The sequence below is a fragment of the Gorilla gorilla genome, chromosome 11, assembly GCF_029281585.2.
Source record: "Gorilla gorilla gorilla isolate KB3781 chromosome 11, NHGRI_mGorGor1-v2.1_pri, whole genome shotgun sequence".
Taxonomy (NCBI): Eukaryota; Metazoa; Chordata; class Mammalia; order Primates; family Hominidae; genus Gorilla; species Gorilla gorilla.
In genome coordinates this window covers 112,253,925-112,274,048 of record NC_073235.2, presented here as the reverse complement: position 1 = coordinate 112,274,048, position 20,124 = coordinate 112,253,925, and the positions used below count along the sequence as shown (strand labels likewise).

The 20,124-nt window shown below is 35.7% G+C and overlaps 1 protein-coding gene across 50 annotated transcripts in view; it reads right to left on the bottom strand.

The window, feature by feature from the left end:
* The window catches only part of MAP2 (microtubule associated protein 2), a 309,881-nt gene that overhangs the window by 73,506 nt on the left and 216,251 nt on the right, over positions 1-20,124 (bottom strand). For all 50 annotated transcript variants that reach the window (XM_004033140.5, XM_055380455.1, XM_019022472.4 and 47 more), the window contains one exon: positions 7,059-7,349. In XM_004033140.5, coding sequence (XP_004033188.1) covers positions 7,059-7,320 — 262 coding nt within the window. In that variant the 5' untranslated portion in view covers positions 7,321-7,349. The remainder of the gene's footprint in view (positions 1-7,058; positions 7,350-20,124) is intronic.

Below are 20,124 nucleotides of genomic sequence, written 5' to 3'. Positions count from 1 at the left end.
TGAACCCGGGAGGCGGAGCTTGCAGTGTGCCGAGATCGCGCCACTGCACTCCAGCCTGGGCGACAGAGCGAGACTCCGTCTCAAAAAAAAAAAAAATTGCAGCAACAATAAATGTATATAACTGAGTGTTGGTCACTTGGCTGCTGGAGTTATGTGGATGTGATAGTGTAGGGCCAGATTTTAGAAGACATAGCTCCCATGGTGAGCTCCCTGAAAAAGTGACAACGCAAAGCCTGGAAAAGCTTTTCCATTCCTGCCTCTTTGGCAGTGGGTAGGTCTGGATAGCATGCCTGGAAATGATGGGGAGACAAAGGAATCCTGGTAAATTGTGGGGATTATAGTGAGGAATTGCCTTTTAATCTTTACATTTACCCAAGGAGATTGCTGATACTGGCCTTTGCTCGTCACGTAGGCACTTTCTACTGTGACCAGCATTTTTTTTTTTTGAGACTGAGTCTCGCTCTGTCGCCCAGGCTGTAGTGCAGTGGCGCCATCTCGGCTCGCTGCAAGCTCCGCCTCCTGGGTTCACACCATTCTCCTACCTCAGCCTCCTAAGTAGCTGGGACTACACGCGCCCGCCACCACGCCCAGCTAATTTTTTCTATTTTCAGTAGAGACGGGGTTTCACAGTGTTAGCCAGGATGGTCCCAATCTTCTGACCTCGTGATCCGCCCACCTTGGCTCCCAAAGTGCTGGGATTACAGGCGTGAGCCACCACGCCCAGCCTGTGATCAGCATTTTTTTTTTTTTTTACTAGTGTTCACAGCACTGTACTTCAAGATAGTCAAAAATCACTAAAGCCTGATTTTAAATACTTTAAAAATGTTTTAGTATCAATAAACATCTCAAAATTGCCTCCCCTTTTTGTCTACTCAGATTGAAAACTAGGAATAAAGTTATGATATCATATCACTTAAAATTACATGAATGTGGCAGTTCTGGAATAGAAGAATTGTCTGCTTTGCCTGTAATCGATAACTGCTGCAACTAACTGCTGTTCTGAATGTGGCAGATGGGGATGGTGGAAACAGCACTGGTCTGTAGGGCAAGAGACTTGCATTCTGGTAGTAGTCATATGATCTACTGTGAAAGGTCATCTCACTGGTCCCTTCCAGCTTTCAATCACATCATCCACAACTGTGATAGAAAAGTAGCTAATTTCACCACTATTTTCTAATAAAGAACAAATCCTGACATTTGCAAAATTAATCCTGAGAGCAAGAAAAAAAAATACACTCATCTAAAAAAGTCTTGAAAGCTTTCACGAGTAGCATATTTATAAAGCCAAGTAAATTATAAACCATAGAAAAAAAAATCCATACCACTTCTTGAGGGTAGGACAGTTGAGAAGAGAGTTGCATGAAATTCCTGAACACTGTGTTCACAATTCACCTCTCTCACTTTCTTACTGTGTAATAATGGGCAAGTTGCTCAGCCATTCTGTGCCTTAGTCTTCTTATTTGTAAAAAGAAGACACTAATGACAGATATCCTCATGGAAATTGCAAAAAGATGAAATGAGACAAAAGATATGACGGTGCTTTATAAACTGAAGAGCACTATGGCAGCTTGCAATTCTATACACATTTCTAAGCTGTAGTTTTATATATATTTCCATAATAGTTTTGTAAGCAATTCTTGAGGGATGAATAGAAATTAGAAAATTTTTTCCTCTCGGCCGGGCGCAGTGGCTCCCACCTGTAATCCCAGCACTTTGGGAGGTCGAGGTGGGTGGATCACCTGAGGTCAGGAGTTCAAGACCAGCCTGGCCAACATGGTGAAACCCCATCTCTACTAAAAATACAAAAATTAGCCAGGCCTGGTGGCAGGCGCCTGTAATCTCAGCTACTCTGGAGGCTGAGGTAAGAGAATCGCTTGAACCCGGGAGGCAGACATTGCAATGAGCCAAGATCGTGCCATTGCACTCCAGCCTGGGAGACAAGAGCGAGACTTCGTCTCAAAAAAAAAAAAAAAAATAATAATAATTTTTTTTCCCTCTCTTTAGATGAAAAGTGAGCAACAGCAAAATTATTACTTTTTTAGAGCAAGGTCAGAAACATAGAACCACCACTTTGTTTGCACATCCCTGTTTTTGCTGCTAGAAAGTACCATATTCAAAATGATTCCATAAACAGGCACAGTAAAGATAGGATTTGATATAATACTGTTAAGGGAATACTAGATGAAGTCAAAACCAATTACACTGTTAAGTCACATGCACAATGATTACAGAAATCAATTGCTTTTCTGTGCCCTTAAAATTTGAAAGGTCACTTTCCATTTTCTAAAATAATTTTCCACTCAATATTTTACAAATTTTACAAATAATCCCTTTTGCCCTCTTATAAGATCTTGATACAAGTTCTCATACGAGTTTGGGCCCCAACCCTGGAACTGAAACTTAAGGATGAGGCTCCCAGTTATCTTCAGAGCTGAAACTCTGTGGGGACCAAAATGCATTCTTCTTGCTTTCTTCAATAAAGATAACACAGAAAAGAGAGGAAAGAATTATTACAAGCCATTACTCTTATTATTCACGCTTTGGAAAACAATTTTAAAATGATGCTTTAACTTAAATGTGAGACCTCACGCTATAAAAATCCTAGAAAAAAAGCCCAGGAAAAACTTTTCTGAACATTGCCCTAGGCAAAGAATTATAATGACTAACACCCCAAAAGTAAATGCAACAAAAACAAAAATAGACTAATGGGACTTAATTAGATTAAAAAGCTTCTGCACAGGAAAAGAAATAACCAAAAGAGTAAACACACAACCCACAGAATGGGAGAAAATATTTGCAAACTGTGCATCCAACGAAGGACTAAGGAATTCAAACAACAAGAAAAAAAAAATCCTCATTAAAAAGTGAGCAACGGACATGAATAGACACTTCTCAAAAGAAGATGCACAAATGGCCAAATAGGTATGTGAAAAAAAATGCTCAACATCACTAATCATCACGGAAATGCAAATTGAAACCACAATGAGATATCATGTTACACCAGTTAGAATGGCCATTATTAAAAAGTCAAAAGACAACAGATGTTAACAATGCTATAGAGAAAAGGGAACTCTTAAACAATGTTGACGGGAATGTTAAATTACTACAGTCTTTATGGAAAACGGTATGGAGATTTCTCAAAGAACTGAAAATAAAACTACCATTCGATCCAGCAATCTCACTACTGGGTATCTACCCAATGGAAAATAAATCATTATATCAAAAAGACACCTGCACTCATATATTTATTGCAGCACCATTCACAATAGCAAAGGTATGGAATCAACCTAAGCATCCATCAGTGGATGACTGGATAAAGAAAATGTAGTGTAGATATACGATGGAATGCTATGCAGCCATAAAAAAGAATAAAATCATATCTTTTGCAGCAACATGGATGGAACTGGAGACCATTATCTTAAGTGAAATAACTCAGAAAGAGAAAATCAAATACCATACGTTCTCACTTACAAGTGTGAGTTAAACAATGAATACACATGGACATAAATATGGAAATAATAGACATTGGAGACTGAAAAAGGCGGGAGGGTGGGAAAGAGGTGAGGGTTGAAAAATTACCTATTGAGTACAATGTTCACTATTCAGGTGACGGGTACACTCAAAGCCCAGACTTCACCCCTATGAGATATATTCATGTAACAAAACTGCACTTGTATCCCCTGAATCCATGAAAATAAAAATTAAAAACAAAACACAAGGACAAAGATAAAAATTACGCTTTAGACTTATTATAACGACAGCTTTCCTAAGTGGCTAGATGCTTAATAGTTTCTCATTTCATTTTTTCATGCTTCTGTGGCATGGCTTCTAAAAAGGACACTTTAGTGGTAAGAAAAAATCTTAAGGAATGAAAAATTATGCTATAGTTGAGCAAATAATTCTTTTTATGGATAGTTTTAAATCATAAAAAAGGGGACAAAATCTAAATTATTATTATTTTTTTGAGACAGGGTCTTGCTCTGTCATCCAGGCAGAAGTGCAGTGGCCTGATCACAGCTCACTGCAGTCTTGACCTCCCTGGGCTCAGGTGATCCTCCCACCTTTGCCTCTCGAGTAGCTGGGACCACAGGTGCGTGACATCACACTCAGCTAATTTTTTTTTTTTTTTTTTGGAGATGAGGTTTTGCCATGTTGCCCAGACTGGTCTCGAATTCCTGGGCTCAAGCAATCTACTCACCTCAGCCTCCCAAAGTGCTAGGATTACAGGTGTGAGCCACTGCACCCAGCCAATTTAAATTATTATTGCCTTCCAACATTCTCCACTCTCCCACCCTCTGGTGTCAGTGCATAAGATCAAGGATACACTGACTATGGGTTTGCATCTTTAAAAATTATTATTGCCCATAATGAAGATGAACATTGAAGGAGTGGATGAGGGGGGAAAAAAGTAAGGATCTTGGTTGAAGTGAGCCCACTCTAATGAAGGAGAAAAGGGGGAAGAAGATGACGATTGCATTTTATTTATCATGTGATCTTATTTATATAAATGATTAAAAAGAAACAACCTTGGAGAAAATATTATTTTAAAATGCAAAGAGGGGACTATAGCAAAAAAGGAAAGTAGAGGGAAGATTCTTTGATTTAATCAGTAATGTCCTGGATATTACAACATATAGCTGTGGACCTGATGTCACTGAGAAATGCCTCACGCTAACAGTGTCCTGAGAAATATCCTTTATAGGGAAAAATGCAATACACTGGTAGATTGTATAAAAGAATGAGCTGATGTATAGATCCCTGGTCCTTTTTAAAATAATCACATCAAAATATTATGCCAGCTCATATCTATAGTCTCCATCATCAAAGGATAGCATTTCTAAATACCATATTTGGGATTTAAGAGCATTTGTTTATGCTGGAGATTATTTTTATTACACAATTTGTGAAACAGCTGTCAATAAACCATGAATGATAAAAGTTGTTATTTGTTAAATTAGAGTTTGGAAATAAATTTAATTGCATATTAACTCATCACTGGAACATCCTCTGTAGATATGAAAAGATACTATTTTACATTTTCCTTTGTCTATAGATTTCTACACACGCATATCTCATGGATTCAGTACTTGGCTGGTTATTTCTAGAGGAAAGTTAATTTAAAAATCACACCATAGTTTAGTTTGGATTGACTATCACTCTGGTAGCCCATGGCTGACTGTTTACAATTTTTGTCACTCAGAACATACATACAAAACCTTTGTAATCAATCTCCAAAAGCTAATACCAAATGTGTTTGATACACATTGAGCTGAATTTAAAATTAACTCTGGATGTTCCTAAACCCATCATTTAAAAGAAATGTCTGTTAGCCTCTTTTAAATGTATATTATTTTCTCAGAGAAGCTGGTGATAACACACTGACTTGACAAATAGATTTTTCTGATGCTCTCAAATACTTAAGACCACTGAACAGATGAAATAGTGAATGGTGTTGGTTTTTACAGCATGACCAAGCACACTGCAGTGATTTTTTTTTTTAGTGTATTACAAGCTTTCATAACAGGCACTGAGAGTCAACTGGCGAGAGCCCAAGGGACAAAGTAAGACTTTTCAATTGTTTTCACCATTAATGTGAAGAGGACTTTCTTCTTTTTGAATTTATTCATTTATTCCTTCATTTGCTCACTCACTCAACACACATTTATGGAATATTGAAGGTCTAATGCTGCAAGATATGATGATGAAAAAAACATTGACATATCATACTAACTCTTTTCTTCCTCACAACCAATATGCTATAACATGCTCTCATCTCCTCATGCTGCAATCCCTTGAAAATCCTCTTAGTTAGTGCTCCTGACACCCAAGTTCCACCCTCTTAAAGTTGTGTATACTCAGCTATAGAAAAATATTACTTGATCAAGAGTGCTATGTCATCCATATTGATACCACCACTACCACCAATAATAATACAATTAATTAACAGTTATTATTTCTTGAGCCATTCACTTTGTACACTTTACTATCTTATTTAATCCTCATTGTAACCATGAAATGTGCAAATAATATTTTTATTTTATTCTCAACCACAATTTCATACTAATTGAATGTATGTGCCTGTGGGGCACTGCACAGCTTCTCAAACCCTGGAATCAGGTTGGACACTATCACTCTCTTCTTCCATTTCACATGGATTTCTGCAGGGTACTTGCTTTTATCAGAACAACTGCTGAAAACCTATCTTTGCAAAGATATGATATATTAAAGGAATATAGTGTAATGTAATGTTGAAACTGTGAACTATCTTGAGCTAATAGTTCAGGCAGTGTTTGACAGATATTATCACTGTTCCCCTTAAATATTTAAAATACCTCGTTGTATTCTTGTGAATTTGCTGCAGCACCCCAAGATGATAAGATGATTTTGTGCATAATTTGGGGACTTTGGCCCAAAGCAGAAATAATCTGCTTTAAACTTTGCCTTTCTATACTGCTCATGTGGCACTTACATGTTATGCTTTGTATCCAAATAAACATATGCACAAGTCTCATGTCTGCTCCAAGATCATCTGATTCATGAAGTTCTGGGACCATTTCTTGCACACACACTGGCACAGAAGCTAGCACAATGCCTTGCATGTAGAAAAGCTAAACTGTAATTTGTTGAATGATGGATTAAAAAAATTACAGTATGTATTTAAGTATTTTGCATTTTTATGCTCTAAAAAATACGCTTCTAATCAATCCATTGGATTTAGGTCCAAGGTCATTTAAGAGAATTAAAAAAAAACTATTTGTAAAGTTTTCTTTCAATGAGTTAAAATGCTGACAGTTTCTAGCAAAACATACATATACTCAGCCTGCAAAAATTCACGTGATAAAAATTAAATAGGGGAATGGGATTGAGAATACAGATAATGTGGGGAAATATCAAGTTAGTTGCCATGATTTTTCTCTCCTTTTATTTCCTCTGACTGACTGGAATTTCAGCCCTAGCACTAGTGAAAGAGGATCAGTGCTGTATATTAATTCACTTTCAGACTAAACTGACTTCAAAGCACAAAGCAAGCACTTGGTGACAGCAGAGCCCTTAGTTACCTGCTGTTTCTCTGTCAGCTGAGGTCAGCTCTCCATTGATCCCATTCTCTTTGGTATTTGAATAGGTGCCCTGTGACCCATGCTCTCCAAAGGCACCCTCTTCATCCTCCCTGTATGGGAATCCATTGGCGCTTCGGACAAGTCCTTCCCCTGCTCCGCCTTGATCCTTAATCTCAGGTGGATGTGAGTGTGCAGATGCCTCTGTTAGCGGTGCTGAGGTCCAGTGAGGTGCCTTTGCTTCATCTTTCCGTTCATCTGCCATTCTTCAATGCCTTGTTATTTCTCCTGCAACTGAAAGAGAAAAAATAGTAGCTATTACTTTGGGGAAATCTTCTGATCTGATATTGGTTGTACCAAGATAGGAAAAATTTATAGCAAACTGTGTGGCTTTCTATAGTCAAAAAAAACATGTACAATAACCTATGTTTAATATCAAGAATGGGTCAATTAGTTCATCTTGAGTTTTACAGACCATTTCTGGAATATTAGTTCTTTTAAAATAAGATCAATGTCATTCTACACATATTCCTTTTTGTAAACAAAAACAAAACAAAACAAAAAACCAAACAACAATGAAAAAAACTAGTGTTTGGCATTTAGGTATACATCTTAATGAACTTTCATTTAATTATGGTCTTGAATGTTGACCGTATGGTAAAGTCAAGGAATCCTTCAGCATAGGGAAAATCTGCAGTATGAGAAAACTGGCTAGAAAAAGTGGGAGGAAGAATGACAGCAGGAATTCTATACCATGAAAAATTATCCCATGTACTCTCTTAAATCATGACTTTTAGTGAGATCTAGAAAAGACAATAACTAACATATTAGCTGTTTTGGTTTCAAGGGTGTTCAATTAAAGCCGAAGGTAGATACACTTTTCTGGATATGTAACAAACCTACACGTTGTGCACATGTACCCTAAAACTTAAAGTATAATTAAAAAAAAAAGAAAGAAAGATAGCTTTAACTTAATTTTTTTGATAAACTTTCCTGGACCCTATCTGTAGACTAAGAGGAAATGACATTTTCTATTAATGTAAATCTTACAGAGAGAAAGGAAATAAATATAGCATTAGGCCTACATCCTATCTTATGGCATTATTTCTTAGCTAAATCAAATAAGATCTGAAAAAGTTAAAACCATTGACATACAACAGGAAGTTGTAAATTATAGCAAAGGATGAATGAGTTGTGGAGGAAGTGTTCTATACATGTTAATTGGATGGAAGATACTGCATGACCTTCTCTTACAAGCTGATATTACCAAGTTTAGATATATAATTGAAAAGAGGTGATTCACCACTCAGTTTTGGAAAGCTGTTGCCCACCATGTAGCCTTATTGATGGCTTATCGTCTCCACAGTAAGGATGACAACACAGGCAATACTGTCTTTGATGGAAACTAAGAACATCTTCCTTTTTCCAAAAAAGTATCTCAAGCAAAGGCCTCCAAACAAGTAAGCAAAAATTATATTAAGACAAATACACTTCTTACTACCAAGCTCTGTTTGGAGAAAGTATAAATAAAGTAAGTTTTCCCATCAGATTACTAACAAGCATTTGTCTGGGGGTTTTTTAACTTAATTTTGTTGCTATCCTCCGCTCTCTCTATTTTCTGTTCATAGCAGGAAGAGCTAGATGAGTTAATTCATTTAAGCCAATTTGACTACAGCACCAAATCTCTCCCAAAACTGATTCCCAAAACAGCTCTATTTATTTTCCCTAAGAACATATTTAAACAGGATGTAAAAATTTAGGTTTTAAAACATTGATTGAAGGGCTTATGAGTAAATCAGGGAGTATCGCTACCTCACTAACTATGTGAAAAGAATTGTGTGCACAGGAGAGTTTTCTCATCTATTAAATGAGAACAATGCTTAGTTTATTGGTTTGTTACCAAGTTTAAACAGAATAAAATAAAGGGCTCAACACAGTTCCTGGCATGCTCAATAAACAGTAGTTATTACATTTGTTATTGTTTGTTAATTATATCATTATTCATTACATATACAACATTGGCATAGGAATAGGAGCCTGAAAACTTGGTGAGTACAATAATGAGAGTTACTTGCAAATCTGTCCCCAGATATTGTGTGGGGATGAATGGATATCCCAAGACAGGCATGGTAAATGTACCAGACATGGTAGCCTAATGAGAAGAGAGCATCCTCGGAATTAACCTCTCCCTGTGTACATTGAAAAATTAGCTACATCTTTTTATAAAAACCATTCTGCAGTGTTCTACACTCCATTCTGCCATTTTCTTCCAGTCACATATCAAAAGATCTAATTGGGTAGCCTAAGCATTGTGTTTCCGCTGAGTTGTGGCATCTTCACATACGTAAAAGATTAAGGAAATTATCTAGATTCCAATTGCGACCTTTTGGATCACAACATTTTACTGATAGATTCTTGCCTACATCAGTATCCTAATCTTTACATGCTTTTATTTCTTTTTTGTTTGTTTGTTTTACCAAAGAGCTTAATTAAGATTTCCATATTCTTATATGGCCCAATTTATTTTGTGTACACAGAGAACACTGTAAACAGAAAAAGTTTCACGTAAATAACATGCCTTGTTGATGTAGCTTTTTCTGAGTTAATAGGCTTTATATTTTTGAAAGTTTTAAATTTACAAAAATATTAAGCAGATACTATAGAGATTCCCCTCTACCCCCTGTATACAGTTTTCCCTATTTGAAATATTTTGCATCAGTATGGTACATTTATATAATTAGTGAACATTACTTTTAACTACAGTCCATAGTTTATTTAGATTACTTTAGTTCTCACCTAATGTCTTTCGTTTTCGTTTCAGGATCTGATCCAGGGTACTATATTATATTTAGTCCTCATGTCTCCTTAGGTTCCTTTAAGACCTCGACCTTGAAAGTTTTGATGAGTACTAATCAGATAAATCATATACCCCTCTATTGAGATCTGTCTGTTTTTTGTAATGATTAGTTTAAAGTTATGTGTTTTGGGGAGGAAGACCACAGAGGTAAATTGTTCAGATGAGATGCTAAGCTACGTGGGTAGGAACACTATGAGCTTTCTGAAAGCTTTTGATACGCTACTGGATATTTGAATCTCAGGCAAAGGCAGTGATGTGCAAAACATCCCAAACCAATTTGCCACAAAACTTTTTCTAACACCATATTTATTAACATCCCCAAGAGGATCTGGGAAATATTTAGGTTTGTACTTTAGTCCATGTTTAACTCTAGGAGTTCTAGCCACCAAATATTAAAAGCAAATACAACAATATAAGCACCCACAACTCTCAGTTACATTTGACTTCTCTCATCTCCCTACCATAGAGCTTTCTGGAACAGATTTCTCAGTGACCAAGAATCCTTATTTTAAACCTAGCAAACCAACACTTAAATAGAGAGAGTGCTACTTGGTAATCATCCATTTAAAAATATTAAGATAATTTGTTTTCAAGAGGACAGACATTTGAAAAATGAATTCCTTAGTATTTAATGCTTTAGAGTTTTGAATTTTTTAAATTAGTTAATAAAAACTAATTTTGGAAGAAGAAAAGGCTGGCTAGCCATACTGATTTCACTTAATACCAGAATCACAAAAAAATCAAAATTATTACCTAAAAAGTATCACCCAACTTCCTGGTAAGACTATTCAGATAATATTCCTTAAAATGTATGCAGATTAATCAGGTATTGCTTTTTAATTTATTGAGCTTTTTGAAAGAAGATAGTCTAACCATTTAGTAAGTAATGATCATTTTAGGAGATTTCAAACTAAAATTAGCATGGCTCTGACAAAACTACTTTTACAGAAAATACAACTTGAAAAGATTGCCTCTGTTTTAGGGAAAAGTTTATTGAACAAAAGGAGACACTATTTGGCCACACTCATTTATAATCACAACATAATATTATTAAAATACCACCTATAAATGAAAAATTTCACTCATACTTCTAATCAAAGTTTTGGGGGTCATAGATTATCTCTGTTTTTCAAAATGCTATTTTCAACATAGTTAAAAGTGCCATAGCCTTCTTTAATTTCTTCTTCCTGATGTAATATTATTTTTACCCAAATCTCTTTGAAAACCATGTGAATGTGCAATTAAAGAAGATAAAGACTGGGCATAGTTGCTCTTGCCTGTAATCCCAGCACTTTGGGAGGTCGAGGTGGGAGGGTTGCTTGAGTCCAGGAGTTCAAGACCAGCCTGATCAACATAGTGAGACCCCCATCTCTACAAAAAAATTTTTTTAATTAGCTGGGTGCAGCTATTTAGGAGGCTGAGGTGGGAGGATCACTTCAACTGAGGAGATTGAGGCTACAGTGAGCCATGATTATGCCACAGCATTCAACCTGGGTGACAGAGAAAGACTCTGTCTCTAAGCAAATAAATATACAAATAAAAAAGTGAAGACAAAGACAAATTCTCTCCAAATCTACTAAAAAATTTGTTGTGAGATACTAGGAATTTTTAACATTCCATTCCTACTGTGCAATGGGAAACTCTCCAAATTGCAAAAGATCACAGATCTTAACTGCTCCTAACTGCCAAACAGCTGAGCATCTACCACACAATCCCTGCTTTGATAGAGCAAGCTGAGATGCTACCTAAACTTTCTTTCTTTCTTTCTTTTTTTTTTTTTTTTTTTTTTTGAGACGGAGTCTTGCTCCATCACCCAGGCTAGAGTGCAGTGGTGCGATCTCGGCTCACTGCAACCTCTACCTCCCAAGGTCAAGTGATTCTCCTGCCTCAGCCTTCTGAGTAGCTGGGATTACAGGTGCCCGCCAACATGCTCGGCTTTTTTTTTTTTTTTTTTTTTTTTTTGTATTTTTAGTAGAGAAGTGGTTTCACCGTCTTGGCCGCCTTATTTGTCTTCCCTGAAAAGCCTAGCTTGATCATGTGAGCAAGGAAATCTAAGACTAAAACAATGATGTACAATTTATAATATATTGCAGTGGGAATCTTACTTTTTAGGACAAAACACACGTCAATATGTAATGGGAATACTGTTATGTGTGATAAGCATTTTTTAAAAATCCAAGACATGGCCAGGCACTGGTGGCTCACGCCTGTAATCCCAGCACTTTGGTAGGCCAAGTCGGGAGGATCATGAGGTCAGGAGTTCGAGACCAGCCTGACCAACATGGTGAAACCCTGTCCCAACAAAAATACAAAAATTAGCTGGGTGTGGTGGTGTGTGCCTGTAGTTCCAGCTACTTGGGAGGCTGAGGCAGAAGAATCGCTTGAACCTGGGAGGCAGAGGTTGCAGTGAGCCGCGATCACACGACTGCACTCCAGCCTGGGCAACAGAGCGAGACTGCGTTAAAAAATAAAAAAATCCAAGACGTTTAAACATCTATTGATATCAGGGTGAGATATTACACTTGACTTTATTGTATTATGACTATTATGCTATATATTAAAGGGCCCAAGTATTCTTTCTAGGTAAGGTATATTATTATAAAAAAGAAAAAATATTGTGCCACCAGAAATGTTAGTTATGAATCTGAGTGGTGAGCTTTGATGTTTGCTACCTTAGTTGTTAAACAATTTTGTCTTGATATTTGAGAGTTTCTATGGACACATTTATTTCTACTTCATCAAAAGCTAAAACTTCTGTTTTTTAAAATTCCAGCTTTTTCCCTTGATAAACCTTAGATCTGTTTTTTTTTCATTCTAATGTTCTTGACAACAACATGAATGTTTTCATACCAACCTCTGACCACTGATCACTGCTGCACTCTGAATAATTTCACTGATGGAAAATTATGAAAAGTCTAAGATTCTTTAGTGTTTGTTGATCTGACATTAACCTTTGATTCCAAAGATGTGAGCCAAACTAAGAGACTTGGTATTGATCAGATTTCTAACATATTGATGATTTGAGCTGTATCATAGTATATCAGCATAATAAAACTGTTATATAACCAGAATAGAATGGTCTTTCTAGAGCTTAAATTTCAAGTTGAAATGGTATATGAATTAATTTCTGGTCTTTTTAACATATGTAACATTCTTCAATTTTGTTTTTAGGTAGACTTAATGCTTACATGTTTAATACTGTTGAGTAAAACAAGTACTTTGCCTCATTTTGATTAAAAGGTTTTGGTACCATGAATTATGAATTTTATAAGTGATATGGTTTGGATCTGTGTTCCTACCCAAATTTCATACTGAAATGTAATTGCCAGTGTTGGAGGTGGGGACTGATAGGAGGTGACTGGATCATGGTGTGGTTTTCTCATGAATGGTTTAGCACCATCCCCCTTCGTACTGTCCTCATGATAGTGAGCTCTCATGATATCTGGTTGTTTAAAAGTGTGTGGCTCCTCACTCTGTCTTACTCCTGCTCTGGTCATGTGAGGTGCTTGCTCCCCCTTTGCCTTCTACCATGACTGTAAGCTTTCTGAGGCCTCCCCGAAGCTGAGCAGATGCCAGCATCATACTTCCTGTACAACCTGTGAACCATGAGGCAACTGAACCTCTTTTCTTTATAAATTACCCAGTCTCAGATATTTCTTTATAGCAATGTGAGAATGGAATAATACAATAAGTAACCAAATGTTTTATTAATTTAGAATTTATTAATTCTAAAGAAATAGAAGCGATAGAAGAGATTGAGAAGCAAGTAAAAAACAGGAAGAAACAACAACAACAACAAAAGAATGAAGAAAGAACAAAAGGAAACATCCAGCTCACTATAAAACATGGGTACTATGGCAAAACAATTTTGGGACAGACATATTCCAATTTTCAATCACTTAATAGAAACTACTTTATCTAATATGACAATTAATGTAGACTCTTGGAAACTTATTTTGTAGCTGATGGGTAGGTCTTTTAGCCATCACTGCTGTTATTTATCAGATTTCTAGAGTATTGACTGGAACATCAACAATTCAATTTCTACTGCATTAGGATTTTCTTATATTTAAATGTATCTGCTTTTAGCATTTTCCAGGCCTAAGATTGTAATGTTCTATGTTTAAAAATTCTAAAATCTTACTTGAGTATGTGTCTAGATACTTAAATGAATTCCTCTTTTTCTGTGTGTAAGAAAAAATTTGGACTTGCCCATAGGCAGCCAAAGTCTGCCTGCAAATCTGTAACACTACTGTTGAAACATTGTCTTTTGTGATGTTTGCCTCTTGCAAAAAAATGCATAATAAATTAATTTACATTGTAATTTAGAAATAAGATAACCTATATTTTGCTTATTTCTTTTATTTTCTTTATTTCATTTTATTTTTTGAGACAGGGTCTTACTCTGTTGCCCAGGCTTCAGTGCAATGATGCAATCACACTCACTGCAGCCTCAACCTCCCGGGCTCAAGTGATTCTCCCACCTCAGCCTCTCAAGCAGCCTCTTAAGTAGCTGGGACTACAGGTATGTGCCACATGCCCAGCTAATTTTTGTATTTTTTAGAGAGTCAAGGTTTTGCCATATTGTCCAGGCTCGTCTTGAACTCCTAAGCTCAAGCAATCCATCCACCTTGACCTCTCAAAGTGCTGGAATTACAGGCATAAGCCACCATGCCCAGCTTATTTTGCATATTTCTGATAATTAGACTATCAGGAAATATATCTGTTCCCTTATTTTCTTTTATTCCCAAGAATTTTAATGCTTAATGCAGTATTTACATTATTCTAAGTCCTGAGCACTATGTTCTGTTCCTTATTTATAATTGTGAAAGTTATCAAATCTTTTCTGAAATCCTGCAGAATATATATCATAAATACATAACTGTACATATTACCTTTTAACATTTTAGTTTAGAGCATAGTTCTTACAATAAAATTATATAATATTATTTAGCATACAATAGCTTATTTTCATGTAAAGCAAATGAAGTACAAAATAGGCAACAATATTTTCCACACAAAATGTCTCATAAAAATTTAATATTTTAGACCTTTCAGATAGGTTACAGGTTAACGGACTGTAGCAGAAAAATCTGATTTGTTGGAATAAATTACTTAGTTTTTTTTTTTTAAGTATTTCTCCTTTGTTCTTCTTCCTTGGAATACTTTTTAAATTATCATTCAAGCAAATGTTGCTAATAAGTGAATAATAACTTTAAAATGATAAATGACTTATTATATTGGAGACTGCCAAATAACATATTTTGGTTGGTTATCTAAGTGTTATAAAACTGTATGTACAAATTAAAACTTAATGCATTTAACAGCTGGCTTAAAAAGAGAAGCATTTTCACCTGGACCTCCATCTATTATTGCATTGCCTGAATATTGCACATGGAAAAAAATAATTTGATACACTCTGATGTTTCCTGCATTTTGTTTTTTAGAGCAAGTGGCAAATAGACATACTTATTTAAGTGTAACAAAAAGTAGTTCCTGAGCACATATGCCCTGAGGGCTTGCAGATACAAGAAAATAAAGTACAGCTGTCATATTTCCCAGACTATTTAAAGGAAAGAAATAAGAAGTAAGCAGAAACACACAGAAAAAAATGTCCCTGACAACTCTGCCATCAGTCTGAGCTATTGATGAATTTTGAATTTGTTTTCTCTGGGTAACTCCAGGACTAAGGATGCAAATCAGAAATACATTTTACTAAAAAAGAAACAATTTTCTCATTTCTACCCATTTAAAAATTTGAAGTTTTCCATACCTTTTCTTCAAAGTCTTAAAGGGGTTATTTGAAAGTATGGTGTGCATAACCAAACCATGATAGCAATATAAAAAACTATCAAAACAGCCTTTGGTCATACTTTGGCTTTCATTTTCTTTTTTTTTTTTTTTTTTTTTTTTTTGAGACGGAGTCTCGCTTTGTCGCCCAGGCTGGAGTGCAGTGGTTCCATCTTGGCTCACTGCAACCTCCACCTCCCAGCTTTCAAATATGTATTCAATGTTGAATGAATATTAATTAATCAATTACCTACCTCAGGGTAAACACAGAAAGGTTCTGCCTGCTGTGGATGTTTGGCCAACACTATATAGCAAATTGGGTAAGAGGGGAATAGTTTTGAATCTAATTTTCAGGGCTGTCATGGCAGAAGTATGGAATTCAAGTTCTAACTCCATTTCATATGCTCCGGTGAATATGAAAAATAACACCAAGTAAAACAAACTACTGGACACGAATAGGGTCAAGTAAAAATATTTCTAAATCTGTATAAATGGGGTGATAGAGGTCTAGTAATCATAATAGATACCACATGATATATAGGTTTAGAAATACTTTTAAGATAAACTACTTCAATCCATTGGAGAAAACGTTTTAAAATCATAAAACTGAAGTGATCTTTGGTGATCATCCATTCCAATGTGTCTTACAGTGTTTTCAGTCAATTAGCTCCAACACAGGTTTAACAAATTAGAATTTCTCAATGTGGGACTTGCAAATTGATATTTTAACGAGCTCAATAGGGTGACTCTGATACATTGACATTTGAAGACTAGTGCTTTCAGCCAAGCTTGCTGCATAGGACCTCAGAAAAGAATGAGGAGTGATAAAAATACACACATGGAACATCCCTATAGACTAACTGAAGTGAAGGGTTAAGGCAACTATGTTGACAGGTCACATGACTATTCTCACAAATATAAGTTGGGTCTTTCACTTCCCTTGTCCAGAACATTTAGGATGAGTTGATGGAGTTAAATCACAAGATAGACTGCTTGTATTCTAGCTTACGGGGAATAAGGCAGTGCTCTGTTGTGCCTAATCCTACTTGTAGTATCTTCCAAGAATGTTTAAAATTACCAATTGTCCATGGTTTAAAAAAAATCTACTTCACATTATGAAAACAATGGGCAGTCCCTGGCATTTTCAAATTGTCTTTCGAACATTTATTTTAAACACTCCTTAGCATTCATTAATGGTGTGTGATAGAAGTACACTTGATTAAAATATCTCAAATTGAGTTACAATTTTCTTTACCATTAGATCATTTTGGAGGTGGATGTGGGGTAATAAGCAGGGTGCAAATGTGTGGTAGATAACTCTGAATTTGTAAAGCTCTCAAAGAAGTAATTGAATTATTTAGTATCTAGATCATTGAGATATGTGTGCTGAAAATATCATTAAGTAGAATAGAACTTTCCCTCCTGGGATTCCCACATAATCACAAACCTCACTGGTTTTCTTTGGATTACAATATTAGAAAGATCACAAAGCACAGGAATACTTACTGATGATAGCTATTACCAGGCAGCACTAACTACTCTCAAAAATTGGCAAAAGGAGAAACAATAAAGTCTTGGAAAATCTGAAGGAAAAATACACTATGTGCCAGATAGGCATGTCTCCATTTTAATAACGTGTTCGGCACAGACAGTTCTAGAATGCTTTCTATGTGTTCTGTCCTATCATCATGTAATGTGCCAGTTCAATCAAAAACATCGGTTTTATAATTTTGTGCTGCTACATATCCACAGATGAACAAAAGGCTAAAATGACCAGTTGTGTAATATAATTAAGCACATAAATATTGTTTCTCTTTTCCATGTAGGCTCAATTATGCTTTATACTGTTACTATGCATATCAGTACCACAAAATAGAAACTTTTGTTTTGGTCCTTAATGGTATTAGAAGTTTATGCAGAATCCATATTTTTGCTTATAAATGCTGAGAAGTTCTAAGCTTAAACATTTGTTAATAAGCTGCCTGCAACTCTATATTCTCCCTCTTTGTCTTCTAAGAAAAACAGAGGAAAAGGTTCTTGATAACATGAAGAAGATATGCTGAAAATCCAGATATTTGTTTCATATCTTCCCTGCTTTATTTCAGGCTGATTGTAAAATACCTATAAGGATGACTCATCATTCTTCATCACATACCATGACTAATAAACAATTAGAAAGAAGAGAGCTGGTGGGTGCATAACACGTAATTTCAAATGATCATAGACACAGATAACATTAGGTTATTGCTAGAAATAGATAATACAAATAAAGTATAAGTTCAGACAAGTTGGAAGGGCTTAAGAAATGTTACCTATTACTTGTTATTATTTTGTGTTTTCTTCCTTTTCTTTCTTTTTTTATTTTTTCAAAGACAGGGTCTCACACCGTCACTCAGGCTGGAATGCGGAGACACAATCATAGCTCACTGCAGTCTCAAACACCTGGGCTCAAGCAAGCCTCAGCCTCCTGAGTAGCCAAGACTGTAAGTGCACATCACTATACCCAGCTAATCCCCCCATCCACCACCAAGAGATGGGTCTTGTTATGTTGCCTGGAATCCTGGCCTCAAGCAATTCCTCTGCCTCAGCCTTCCAAAACACTGGGATTACAGGCATGAGCCACTGTGCCCAGCCCATTTTATGGTTTTTATTTGAAAATTTTCAGCAATAGTATTCAGTACATGGTTTGACCCACACTGAAAAACCAAGAATAGATACAATTATTTAACCAAATTAGACACTTCCAGAGAGATCTGGAAGGAGAAGTCAAATCCCAACATCCGTTCCATTGCTTGCTGTTTCACAAAGCAGTGAGACTGGTGGAATAGGGTTAGAGCTAAAAAGAGAATTCAGTCCAGATAACAACACTAACTTTGTAAACCTGCTCGATTGGTAACAACCTACCATATGAAACTGGGCAATTGTCTTTATGTGACCATGATATACAACTTATGCTTCACAGCTGTATACTGTTTCTGAGCCTATTTTTTATTATATCGGAGGACTAATAAATAGCTCCTGTATGTATTAGATATAAATAATATTTAAAATGCTTTAGAGCTTTAGTCTCTACCAGTAATTTTTTTTCTTTTTTTTAAGTCCCCCCACCCCTACCAGTGATATTTAATTAAGGAATTAAGGGCTTGCATTTAGGTACTGGAGATATTGTGGAATAAGTAACAGATTTTCAATCAGAAAAATAGGGGTGAATCCTGGGTCTACCGCTTACTAGATATGTAAACTTGGACATGGTGCTAAACCAGAGTGTTAGTTTCATAAGTATGTAACTAACTATCGAGCCATTGAACAAATAAATTTTGACCCCTACATTAGAATTTTTCTTTATAAGGAGAAAAAATTCTAATCATAATTTTAATAAAAATTTTTCTTACATAAGCATACATTTAAATATCAGGATAAAAAGCTTAAGAGAAAAATTATAATTTGGATTTGGATAAATAATGTATTTTGTTTTAAACTTTTTTCAGTGTGGAATCTGATTCAAGACCTGTCAGACTTGGTCCAGATTCACTTAACAAAATACCATAAAAGTAAGTCTTCTTTGGACACAACTCTGAAGAATATTGGCTAGAATTGCAGACATTACAAAGCAGAATTTAGGCCATAAGTATTTGCACCACCACAGAGTGAAGATCCTTGGGTTTGAGATACCTGAGAGCCACATTATGAAGAAGACACTGGCTGGGATTAACAACAATCTAAAAATAACAATCAGTACTTGAGGACTAGATGCTTTAGAGATTTTCTTGTATTGTAACAGGGCCATGATCCAGGTAAACTTGGAGGCCATATTATACATCATGGAAGAAGATACTAGAATTAAAATTAAGAAACAAACAAAACTCTAAAAGTTGGAGAAGAAATGGCAGTCATGAAAAGACAAAAAAAAAGAATAGATAATTGAAACTGGAGAATGTATTAGAACATAAATTCAAAAATTAGATGCTTGATAGTTTTCTATGAGTGGGATCGGCTTTTTGGCTATTTAAGACAGAGGAAGGATAAAGTCCTGGAGAATTATAAGCAGGATACCATTTGTTGTGTGCCCTTCTCTTTATGGGATCTGCTCAGTCCCTTTATCTTCTGATGAACAATTCTTTCTCCACAAATGCAAGCCATCTGACTAAAGCTCTGTCTCTAAGGTGTTCAAATTAAAATCACATTCCAAATATAAGTGTAAACAGATTTACAGCATAGTCATAGTATTTTTTTTTTTGCATTTCTTTGAACCTCGTTGCATTCCTTATCAGTGAACGTGTTCAAGCAAAACCTGAATGACCATCCTGTTATGAACATTATAGAATCAATTCTGGTTTTGACTGATGGGAGGCTGGAATGTATGACTACTAAGATGTTGTCCAACTCTAAGACTACAAATTTTAATGCATTAAGCAAGTAATT